The 12,372-nt window shown below is 39.7% G+C and overlaps 1 protein-coding gene across 1 annotated transcript; it reads right to left on the bottom strand.

The window, feature by feature from the left end:
• Positions 1–753: 753 nt before the first annotated feature.
• LOC142179386 (uncharacterized) lies at positions 754–4,969 on the bottom strand. The gene is made up of 2 exons (XM_075249170.1): positions 3,784–4,969; positions 754–3,457 (listed from the first exon to the last, which is right to left on the bottom strand). The coding sequence occupies exon 2, from the start codon at positions 3,041–3,043 to the stop codon at positions 2,141–2,143; it is 903 nt and encodes a 300-aa protein (XP_075105271.1). The 5' UTR covers positions 3,044–3,457; positions 3,784–4,969; the 3' UTR covers positions 754–2,140.
• Positions 4,970–12,372: the final 7,403 nt, after the last annotated feature.

The following is a 12,372-nucleotide window of genomic DNA, read 5'->3' as shown; positions in this document are numbered from 1 at the left end:
AACTGCAATCCCTATTCCCCAATCCTAGATTGCTCATTTACCTTACCATATCAATTAGAATTTAGATTTTAGACATGCATGTAATATGACAAAATTTAGTTTTTCTTTTGCTTAATTAATAACGAACTCGAAAAGTTTTAAGTGACCAATAATAATCTTTTTTCAAAAGAAAATATTACTTTAAGTGGCCAATGATCGGTTTGAATTGCTTTAATATATTTTTAATATATAAACTGCTCTTCAGTATAGAAAAAGATCAATTATAAACACACAGGAAAAAAAAATTGTCCACTAGCAAATTTCAAGAATTTTAAAAATTTATGGACTATAATGATGAAATCAGCCAATGATGTTAATCCTTAATTAAAAAATCTCGGCATATAAACTTATTGAAGAAATCCCTGAACCTGAGAAAAATGAAAGAAAAACATTAAGAAAATATCCATGTAGCTTTAAAAAAGAAGAGCTAGAGATATAGAGAATTCGCATTTCAATTACGAGATTCCTTGTCAAATATTAAGCTTTTTGTACGCTCTAAGCGAATAGAAGTTGTTTCGCATGATTAATTGACTATGTCACGAAAAAATATTTAAGGATTTAAAGAAATTCTTTTTTCTAAAAAAAATTGAAGGGCCAGCCCGCCCTAGCCCGCGACCCTCTTAGGGCTGGGTTGGACGGGCTATTTTAAGGCCCATTCATGTGACGGCCCGGCCCGTCCTAGCCCACCAAATTTAAAAGTCCACAATGCTTTGGCTAGACTGGGCTGGCTTGACCTGTTTTGACAGCTCTAATCGCTATTAATACTGCACATGTCATTTGAATCATACTTAGAGAGATGTTATCATTCTCAGATTCTGTACTTACGTCCTTTAGTAGTAATCCAGCAAAATTGGCACTCTTAGCTTTCTCCATCACTTTATCTTTCTTTTTTTCCTTCTCCTCTTTCCTCCCCTTTACTCTAACTTCGTCATTTCCTGGTAGATTTTTCTTTTTATCCTCTCTTCCTTTCATTATTTCTTTCCCTTTCAGCTTCATTATCGCCTTATCTTTTCTAGTACCACCCAAAATTCCAAGCCATTCATTGTTTGAATCTATCTCCAAACCATTCGAATCTTCTTTACTTTCATTTATATGATATTCATCACCTTCAAAATGCTCCAATTCTTGGTAAACATCACTATTTTTATCCCCACCATAATTTGCTCTTTCCAATTCGAAGTCATCTAAGTTAATACTTATCTCTGCAGACTTGAAAATATGATTATATGCACCATCCTTCAATGCCTTCAAGTCTATTTGCACCCCATTATCCTCACAAATATAATTTGCATTGGGGCTCACTTGATTTTGTATTTTTGATACACTACCAACAAGTGTAATGTATACTTCAGCAACTCTATTTGCTGGAAGTATTTTTACCATAAGATCACAATCAACATTAGTCAAGCATTGAATATAACCATTACCAATATCTGTCATAGGTAGTTTGAAGTGCCAACCAAGAATACTGTTGTATCCTAATCTCGTTGTTCCAATCCGTTCTAAGGTTTGCAATGACCATTTATGTGGATCACACTTATCAATAAAATCTATCTTTCCTCCCCAATAAATTGTAACAATGGTGAAACTCCTCACTATATTAATAAGAATATGAACACTGATTATAACTCTCAAGATACTGAATTACAATGAAAACTACTGAGATAACAAGTAACTAAGGAGTAAGGATAGAGATAAGGATTGAGATGAGAAGATAAATTGAAGAAGGAGATGAGATGCCAGAAGAGTCAGGATGAGAAACACGGAATTGCCTTCGCACATAATTCAACATGCCTACTGATAGCGGTACCCCGTACTCTTTAATCAGCCCGGATCCCATATTAACCTTTGTGAAGGCCTGGCCCAATTGCTTCTTCTCGGCCCAATGTCTATTTGTGTGTCATCCTTGTTGGTGTCCATATTGGGTTGGAGCCGAATCATAACAATACTCCCGACCTCAATAAGAACCTTGTCCTCAAGGTTCGAACAGAGCAACACTGATATCATAATGGCGAGTTCGGTGAGGCACGAATGTGTGTCACGGGCAACAAGATGAAGAACAAATGCCATAACTCTTAAAATTGCCTCATGCTCTTTCTTGCTAATACCAAGCCATCCTTGTCTCAAAAGTATTCCGAGCAACACCAACAGCTAGGAGTTCATAGAATTTTAAATGACTGAGATGGTGAAATGATTCTGGATGCCCCTTGGGTGCTTCATCAGTTGTCCTTCCATTTCGGACAAACTGAATCTCCACAAATTCACTTCGATGATTTGAGTTGGTATTTATAACTGTTTTGGTACTGCCAAGTGCGTCAAGCACTGGATATAACTCCAAAACTTGTTGTTCCACAGCCCGCCGTTCAATGGTTCTATGACCACCAAAACAGGCAAGATAGCACATCAACACTGTAGTAGTTCCAGTTTTGGTGGTACCATTTTCATCACTAACTAAGACAATATTGCCTTTACCCACAATGATTATTGCCCTGTTATTAACACCAGAACTAGCAATTGAAGATATGTTCTCAAATTCAACCTCTGTACAGGTATGCATAATAAGACTTATAACCATGGATTCTTGTGCTAATTCCTTAACATGCTCACACCCGTCGAAGCTAGAATTATCCACCTTGAAGAACTGGTAAACTGTTTTAGAAGCGCTCTCTCCACTAAATATTTCCATTGCACCTGCTATCAACCAACTATAACCATGATCTTTTCGATCTAGATTAGAACTCTGCCGCATTATCAGATTATGTTTAGTTATAACCTGCCCTACAAACCCATACTTGTTCAAGAGAATACCATAAATTAATGCATCGCCCAGGCCATGATGTAATCTATGACATGCAACCAACTCAACCACTTCAATGACACCAGAAAATGTGTAACCAATACCCTGTATTGCTCGAAGCTTCACCTCATATCCATTCCTCAATTCAAATACTTTCCACTCTTGTAACACAACAGCAAGTGCAGCTACTGCAGCTTGCATCTTCATGTACTGCTATGTGGTGTCATAATGTTCTGTAGCTAAATCTTTCATTAGTTGAATCGGAAGTTGCTTGCTCGTTGTACAAAGAGAATTATTAACCCCACCAGGATCAAAGACAATATACAGAGAAGTAAACATTATTTTATGAACTAGAGCATGTTCTTTTACTGGAAGGCCACACTCAAACTCCCTAAAAAATTTATCAAGATGTGGATCCTTAATCTTCTCAGACACCCGAAAACATATATCAAGATACATGGAATAAAAGGCCGCAACATCGAATTCAACTCCACCTAACTGCTCCCAATCAGACAATTTTGCAAATAAACAACTTCATCTTTTTCCAATTGCGTCAAATAGTGTATGCGCCTCCACGTTCTCTGTAGAACCTGTTAAAGCCATGAACTCGGAACTTACTCCCTGATCCCATAAACAAAGATGTGTTGTTAGGCTAATGGTTATAATAAAGATATTTGCACCAGGATCAAATGAAAACTAACTCAAAATATAATGATCAGTGAATCTCCTAATAGATTTTCCATTTTCAGCTTCAAAAAGTACTTCAACCAAATGCATTGCACTTGTAGGACTAGCGCATTCATTAATCAAAATTTTTGTGCAAAATATCGATCAACAATAATTGCAGGTTCCATGAAAAACTAGCAAGATACACGTCCTCAAAGGTCACCAAATTAGTCAGCCATTTAGGAGTGCCACCAGTATCAAGAGAGTTAGCATCTACATACCTCGCTGGCATATCACGTTCAAGATGTTTATTTGACACTGCATATTCTCGGCCAGCAAAAGAAACTAGGAGTGATACCCGAGTTGCACTTGGCCTTATCTCCCCGAATGAAATGCTATGGGGACTTTCATTGAGCACCTCATCTTCCTCTGATGTTGCAACTATTAAATCAGAGCCGCTCATATTAGTAAGGACTTTGGCATTTGATCCCTCAATAATGAACACTTCGGAGTTACTGCTTTGGTGCGACATTTCGTCGAATATGTGGTTTTCTATTTCTGCATAATAGTCCTTGACTGCATAGTTAGACTTTACAAAGTTTTCCTTATCGCCCAGGCTTTCCTCGAACACCTCATCTATGGAAGTTGCAGAAAGTTTTCCATCAAGTAAACAAGTATTAGGATCATGACTTTCTGGGCTCACAACTGTAGCTAACTATCAACGAACAGATGGTCCGCATTTGAAGTTTCATCTTCCAAAGCAGAGTGGCACCCGTATGAGTTGGGGATGTGGCAATCGAGAAAGGAAGACACCTGGGCCTCTGGTGGGACTACTGTTGCATAACCCAATTCGGTTGAACAAGCATGCGAAGGTTTGTCCAACCGCCTCATCAAAGCACTGAAGTTGTGATTCCGAAAATGTAGAAGTAGTTACTCCTTGAAATGCTTCCAATCGTAGAATTGCTTATTGCGAAACAACCAATTGAACCAAGTAAGAGCTTCACCATCAAGGTAAAAGGAGGGGAGTGGTAACCAATCCTTCTCCGCGAAGCCAAGATATATGAAGTACCGCTCGGCCCAAAAAACCAGCTCAATGCGTTGTCGTTGCCATTAAATCGATCTAATACCTCCATTGGAGTCCATTGGATGAAAGCACCAATGTAACAATGGTGAAACTCCTCACTATATTAATAAGAATATGAACAGTGATTATAACTCTCAAGATACTGAATTACAATGAAGACTACTGAGATAATAAGTAACTAAGGAGTAAGGATAGAGATAAGGACTGCGATGAGATAGATTGAAGAAGGAGATGAGATGCCAGAAGAGTCAGGATGAGAAACACAGAATTGCCGTTGTACATAATTCAACATGCCTACTAATAGCGGTACCCCATACTATTTAATCAGCCTGATCCCATATTAACCTTTGTGAAGGCCTGACCCAATTGCTTCTTCTCGGCCAAATGTCTATTTGTGTGTCATCCTTGTTGGTGTCCATATTGGGTTGGAGCCGATTCATAACATAAATCCTCTCTCGTACATCTAAAAATTCACCTCCATGATGAATCTTCAATGTAAAAAGTTCATTATCCATATCTGTGACAATGCAAGGTTTAAATTTTTTTTAGCTAGCTCGATTTCTAGATTAGATAAAAGAAATATACACATTGAAGAACTACTTTTGGTATCAGAATATACAATAAAAGTAAACAACTACGGTTAACAAAAAAGCTAAATTGACACAAGGTAACATCGCTTGTTTTTAGTAAAACTGAGTAGCATAATTACATTAAATATCAACTCTTGAACAAGGATATTGTTTTTTTGCAGAATGCACTTGTTGAAGCGCATGGGGGATCACATAGCAGAGTTGGTAAAGAAAGAAGTTAATTTTATACATGGTCATTGAACTTTTGTAAAAATCATTCAACTTTGTGTAACGATCATTCAACTTTGTGTTCATTACACAAAAGTTACTTTTCTTTCTTTTGTTACACAAATCATTTTACTTTGTTCTAATTATCACAAAAGTCATATTTTTACTTGAAAAGTCTATTATGCCCTTGTTATTATATAAACCTTCATATTTATATAATACCTTCTATATTATATACTATATAATATACTTTTACCTATGTATTTTATTTATAAATAAAATAACTTAATATTATTTTATTTATTATTTTTATAATATATTCGTATATTTAATTTTTTCTAACTTTAATTTTCAAGATATATTAGTAGCATTATATAGCAGATAGAGGATGGGACAAGAACATGTTAATGATGGATTGCATCTTACACATTGCAAACAATAAGCTATTGGCAATTCAATACCCATTGACGAATTAAAGAGCATACGAGTGGAATTTGTTTAGTTTGAACTTGTTACCATTCAACTTCTCCTTCTTCAATCGGCTTTTCCGTTTCTCCTTGCTCTTATCTCCATTGATGATATACTGGATGTGCTATTTGTTCCCGGTAATCCTTTAGCGCGTTTTATACTTGGAGAGCTTAACCTAGTCTCTCACGATGCAATGGTGATGGCGGGAAGAGTTTTGCTAGGATTAACGTCTATCACAACCCAAACTCGAACGTCGTGATGACGCCTATCATGGAACTAGGCCAGCCTCAACTCAATAACCCAATACCATAAAAATAACTTAAATAACAATAAATGAAGCGATAAATCATTAAAGAACATTTTTGAAAGCATAATAAAACCCAGATTATGATACAATTTAGCCCAAAATCGGGGTGTCACTGAGTACATGAACGTCTAGAACAATATACAATTAGAAATACAACAAAAGATAAAGAAGGAGAGTCAAGGCCTGCGAACGTCGTGCAGATACCTCGATAGTCTCCTAAAGCCTGAAGCCTCAATCATCGACTGCCAGTAGGACTAAAAGTGCCTAAATCTGCACACGAGGTGTAGGGAGTAACGTGAATACACCAACTCAGTAAGTAACCAGTCCAAATTGTGGACTGAACGGTAGTGACGAATTCAACCGGTACAGATAGACATAATTTAACAGTGCAAAAATGTAGGCATGCTTTCAATTAATTAGGCAGTTCAAACAGTAAAATAGAGCAGATACGAACAATTTAAAGAATAAAACTCTACTACATCTACATGCCAATGCACATGTTGTATGTGATGCACCATGCTGAATGCTACATGTGCTCACACTCTCAAATGCTCGTACACTCAATACTGTATATGGCCCATACAGCCCGCGGAAGATCCATCCTAGAATGTATACATCTTTGACAACAATCACTCAGTACCGAGGAAGGCCAATCCAGTCCTATAGAGAAGATCCATCTCAAGGTAATAAACTCATAACCACTCGGTACTGTATATGGCCCATACGGTCCAGGGAAGATTCATCCCGAAATATATATATCACTGACCATCAGTCTCCAGTACCGAGGAAACAAGCCAATCAAGCCTCATAGAGAAGATCCATCTCTAGATAATATCAACTGCGCTCACTAGGGGCGTGTACAGACTCCATAGCAAGGAGCCCAAATGCTATCACAGGTCAATATATAACCGCTACAGCATGTAGCCCAATCTTATAACTATCACTCATAATCAGGCTCTCGGCCTCACTCAGTCATCACTCTCCAGTCTTACCCACGGTCTCACAATATCATGAAAACTAGCTCAGAACAATGATATAATGTGCCAATAAATAACAACTGAGACTGAGATATGATATGAAATGCATGAATATGACTGAATACAGAATATCAATGCAATCAGTAAGATGACAGCAAGAAACGACCACTAGGGGTCCCAACAATATCGGTGTAAAGACTAAACATGATATCTAACATGATTTACAGCTCATTTACTTTATCACATGATGAAAACATAGATATCAACAAGATAGAGTCACTATACGGTGCCATGGAATCAACCAGGTGTAACGACCCGGCCGGTCATTTTGAGAATTAACACCCCGATCCCCTATTAACTTCTTTCCCCGTGTTTGTTTCTGCTATTGTGAGTTGCCTAGAAGATTTTTTTTGAGTTTCGGAGTGTTTTGGGACATTTAGTACCTAAATGAGTGCTTAATCTTTAGAATTTGGACTATAGTTGGAACGATGTGAAGATGGCCACAGAATAGAATTATGTCAATTTCGGTAGTTCCGTTGGGTATTTTGGGGTTAGGGGCTTGTTCAGATTGTATTTTGGAGGTCCGTAGCTTATTTAGGCTTAAAATGCCGAAAGCTGAATTTTTGAAGTTTCCAGATTGATAGTGAGATTTTGATATCGGGGTCGGAATCCGATTCCGAAAGTTGGAATAGTTCCATAGTGTTGAATGTGACTTGTGTGCAAAATTTGGGGTCAATCAGGCGTGGTTTGGTTGGTTTCGGCCTCAGTTGTAGAATTTTTGAGATTTCAAGTTCATTAGGCTTGGATTGGAGGGTGAATCGTGGTTTTAGCATTTTTTGATGTGATTCGAGGGTTGGATTAAGTTCGTATGATGTTCTAAGATTGGTTGGCATGTTTGGTTGAGGTCTCGGAGGCCTCGGGTGAGTTTCAGATGCTTAACGGAAGTTGAATTGGACTTAGGAAATTTCTGAACTTTGCTGAACTTGTTGGTTTCACACCTGTGGAGTTTGGACCGCAGGTGTGGTGCCGCAGAAGCGGTTGGGGAACCACAGGTGTGTTCTAAGACATAAGGGAAGTGGTCGTAGATGCGGCCCATGGACTGCAGAAGCGGAACCACATCTGCGTGTATAGGGCCGTAGGTGCGGAATCTGGCTGTTTAATGTAATTCCGCAGGTGCGGAGTAGGAGACGCATGAGCGGGACTACAGGTGCGGTTGTCCCCTCACATAAGCGGAAATCGCTGGGCAGAAATATGAAAAATCGAGGGTTTGAGTTCATAACTTCTAAAATCAAATTGGAGCTCGGTGGAAGGCGATTTTATGGGGGTTTTTTGAAGAGAAGATCAGCGGGTATTGATTCCTAACTCCTTTTTGATTATATTCCATTAATCTAAGCTTAATTTTATCATTTAATTTCTGATTTGGGGTAAAGAATTGGGAAAATTTGAGAAAAGTTCTTAGGCCGAGTTTTGGGAATTTGATCGAGATTTTGGTATCGTATTTGAGTGATTTTGGTATGGTTAGACTCGTGAGTGAATGAGTATTCATAATTTGTGACTTTTACCCGATTCCGAGACGTGGTCCCGGAGAGGATTTTTGGGCATTTTCTTAATTTCTCGCCGTAGTTTTGAATTCATTAGTTAAATTTTTTGCTTGTAGTTTTATTTATGCTATGTAATTTATTTGATTAGATTTGGGCCACTCATAGTTTGATACTTGTGGCAAGAGCATGATATCGGATTGATTTTCAACTGGTTCGAGGTAAGTGGCTTGTCTAACCTTGTGTGGGGAAACTCCCTTAGGATTTGGTACTGTATTATATGAGTGTTGTGTACGTGAGGTGACGAGTGTGTACACGTGCTAATTATTGAAAACCCCCATTTTCATTAAGTAAATATCTATGTTGTCTTTTCATTGAGCATCACTAGTATATGAAGACTCCTGTTTAGCTTAGGAAAGCATGGTTATGTGACTTACTGTCTTACCTGCTTTAACTGCTTACCCGGACATTGTGTAGCATATTTAGAGTAGAAATTTCCTGTTTTCCTGATACAAACTTGAATAGAATTGTAGAATTCTTTCTTGATACTGTTGTGTGTTTACTTTGGAACTACAGATCGTTATTCCGGGAGATCCCCTGCATGGTTACTTTGGTACTACGGATCGGTATTCCGGGAGATTCCCCTACACATGTATAATTGGGACTACAGGACAACATCCCGGGAGATCCCCCGTGTACTGGATAATTACTTAGGGACTACAGATCGGTATTCTGGGAGATTCCCCTACATATTTATGATTTGGTCTACGAGACGATATCCTGGGAGATCCTCTACGCACTTACATTTGGGACTACGGGATGATATCTTGGGAGATTCCCTGTTGCTATTTCTGTGTACTGCTTTATATTATTTCTGTGATGTTATTCTTATTCAAATGTTAGCATTTAATTATACTGTCACATTTCATACTGTTTTACCTTGTTAATATATATATATATATATATTGCCGTGCCAATTAATTTGATCTACACATATATATTGGGTGAGAATGAGACAAGTGCACGAAGGTATTGCCGTGCCATTTGATGTGATATGTTGAATATATTTCTCACGCCAGAAAAGTTAAATGAGGTGTCACATGGTGACTTTTATTTGAAAGAATTATATTAGAAAGATATTTATTTGAAAGAATTATATTAGAAAAATATTTACTTGAAAGAAGTATATTTGAAAGATATTTACTTGAAAGATTTATATTTGAAAGATATTTACTTGAAAGATTTTTGTGTTCAGTTTGAGAGAGTGATATTGTATATGCCGAGCCGCATTTTAAACTTCTCCATTATGCTACCTGTAAATTGCTAATTTTGTATCTTTATTTCCTTTTCCGCAATTTGTTAGGCTTATGTAGTCGTAGAGACTAGGTGCCGTCACGACAGTTCAAGAGGGAGAACTTCGGTCGTGACAAGTTGGTATTAGTGCTCTAGGTTCATAGGAGTCATGAATCACAAGCCGATTTATCAGAGTCTCGCGGATCGGTACAAAGACGTCTGTACTTATCTTCGAGAGTCTATGTAACTGTTAGGAAAATTCCACTTCATTTGATTTCCTTGTCGTGTGAGATATTTGATATCAAAATTCTAAACCTCTGTTTTCTATTCTCTCACAGATAGTGAGGACACATGCTACCGAAGGTGACTAGGCATCCGCGTCCCCTGCTAAAGCCGCCAGAGGTTGGGGCCGGGGTAGAGGCCGAGGACACGCATGTGGTGCAGCCAGAGCATCCGCGCGAGCTGCCATAGAGGAGCCACCAACAGCTCCAATCGGAGCCCAGGAACCTGATACACCTACTGCTACTACTACTCCAGCTCTTTAAGAGACCCTTCCACTGTTCGTGAGCATGTACACCACTCTAGCTCAAGCAAGGTTGATTCCCCTTGCTGCAGCCACATCTCGGGCCGGGGGAGGAGCACAGACTCCCGCCACCTGCACCCTAGAGTAGTGGGTCCAAGCTAATCAGATCCTAGAGGTTATACCGATACCGCTTATAGCCCTAGTTCAGCCCGAGGACAGGGCAGCAGCTTCAGAGGATGAGCAGCGGAGGCTTGAGAGGTTCAAGAAGTACAAGCCTCCTACATGTAGTGGTCTAGTTTCAGAGGATGCTCTGGGATTTTTGGAGGAGTGCTACCGTATCCTGCTCACTATGGGTATATCAGGATCGAGTGGGGTTTCTTTCACTGCCTTCCAGTTTTGAGGAGCAACCTATTATTGGTGGCATAATTTTGAGTTGGACAGTCCAGCTGAGGTAGCTTCCCTTACTTGGACTCATTTTTTTTGAGGGAGTATGTTCCTCAGAGCCTCAAGGACGTATGACGCGTAGAGTTTGAGCATTTGCACCATCGTACTATGACTATTTCAGAGTATGCTATCCGTTTCACTGACTTGGCTAGGTATGCACCAACCTTAGTTTCTACAGTTCGTGAGAGAGTTTGCCGGTTTATTGAGGGGCTCATTCCTAGCATCAGGTCAAGCATAGCCCGAGAGTTGGAGATGAATATTTCTTATCAGCAGGTGGTGAGCATTGCTAGCAGAGTAGATGGCATGCTTGCTCGGGATAGAGAGGAGAGGGAGGCCAAGAGGTCTCGAGAGTCGGGCCATTATTCTGGTGCCCGTGCTCCAGCTGCAGTTCATCATGGTAGGGTTTATATGAGTCACTCCATTCATTCAGCTCTCCCAACACCTAGTGGTATTCCAACTCCTCTTGGACCTCATGAGCCTTATTATACACCTCAAATATCTAGTGAGCCTCCTACACGGGGTGCATTCAGTGGTCAGTCCAGCAGACCTAGCGCGATCCAGTCCCAGTCGCCACATCCTCCCAGAGCTTGTTTTAAGTGTGGAGACACACGCCATATGGTGAGGCATTGATCCAAAATTAGGAGGGGTTCACCTCCGCAGACTTCTCAGCCACAGTGTGCTCCGTAGAGTTCCTAGGCTATGATTACAGAGCTTCCACCACACATGCTCAGCCAACCCGAGGTAGAGGTCGGGGAGGTAGAGGTCGCCCTAGAGGGAGAGGCCAGGCTAGATACTATGCCCTTCTTGCCCGTATTGAGGCTGTCGCCTCCGATTCTGTCATCACAGGCATTGTCCTAGTTTTTCATAGAGATGCATCGGTTCTATTCGATCCAGGCTCCACTTATTCTTATGTGTCCTCTTATTTTGCCCCGTATTTGGGCATATCTCGGGATTCTTTGAGTTCCCCTATTTATATTTCTACTCCTGTGGGAGATTCTCTTATAGTAGGTCGCGTTTATCGGTCGTGTTTGATTGCTCTTAGTGGTTTTGAAGGTAGAGCCGACTTATTATTGCTCAGCATGGTAGATTTTGATGTTATTTTTGGCATGGACTGGTTGTCGCCCCATTATGCTATTCTTGATTGTCACGCTAAAACTATGATGTTGGCTATTCCAGGTGTACCGCGAGTACAACTGAGGGGTACTTTAGATCACACTCCCAGTAGAGTTATTTCATTCCTTAAGGCTCAACAAATGGTTGAGAAGGGGTGTGACGCGTATCTAGCTTATGTGAGAGATGTCAGTATTAATACCCCTACAGTTGATTCAGTCCCAGTAGTATGGGATTTCCCTGATGTGTTTTCAGCCTATCTTCCGGGAATGCCACCCGACATGGATATTGATTTCGGCATTGATTTGTTGCAAGGCACTCAACCCATT

This window comes from Nicotiana tabacum, chromosome 3 (genome assembly GCF_000715075.1).
Source record: "Nicotiana tabacum cultivar K326 chromosome 3, ASM71507v2, whole genome shotgun sequence".
NCBI classification, from domain to species: Eukaryota; Viridiplantae; Streptophyta; class Magnoliopsida; order Solanales; family Solanaceae; genus Nicotiana; species Nicotiana tabacum.
This window is presented reverse-complemented; position numbering and strand designations above follow the sequence as displayed.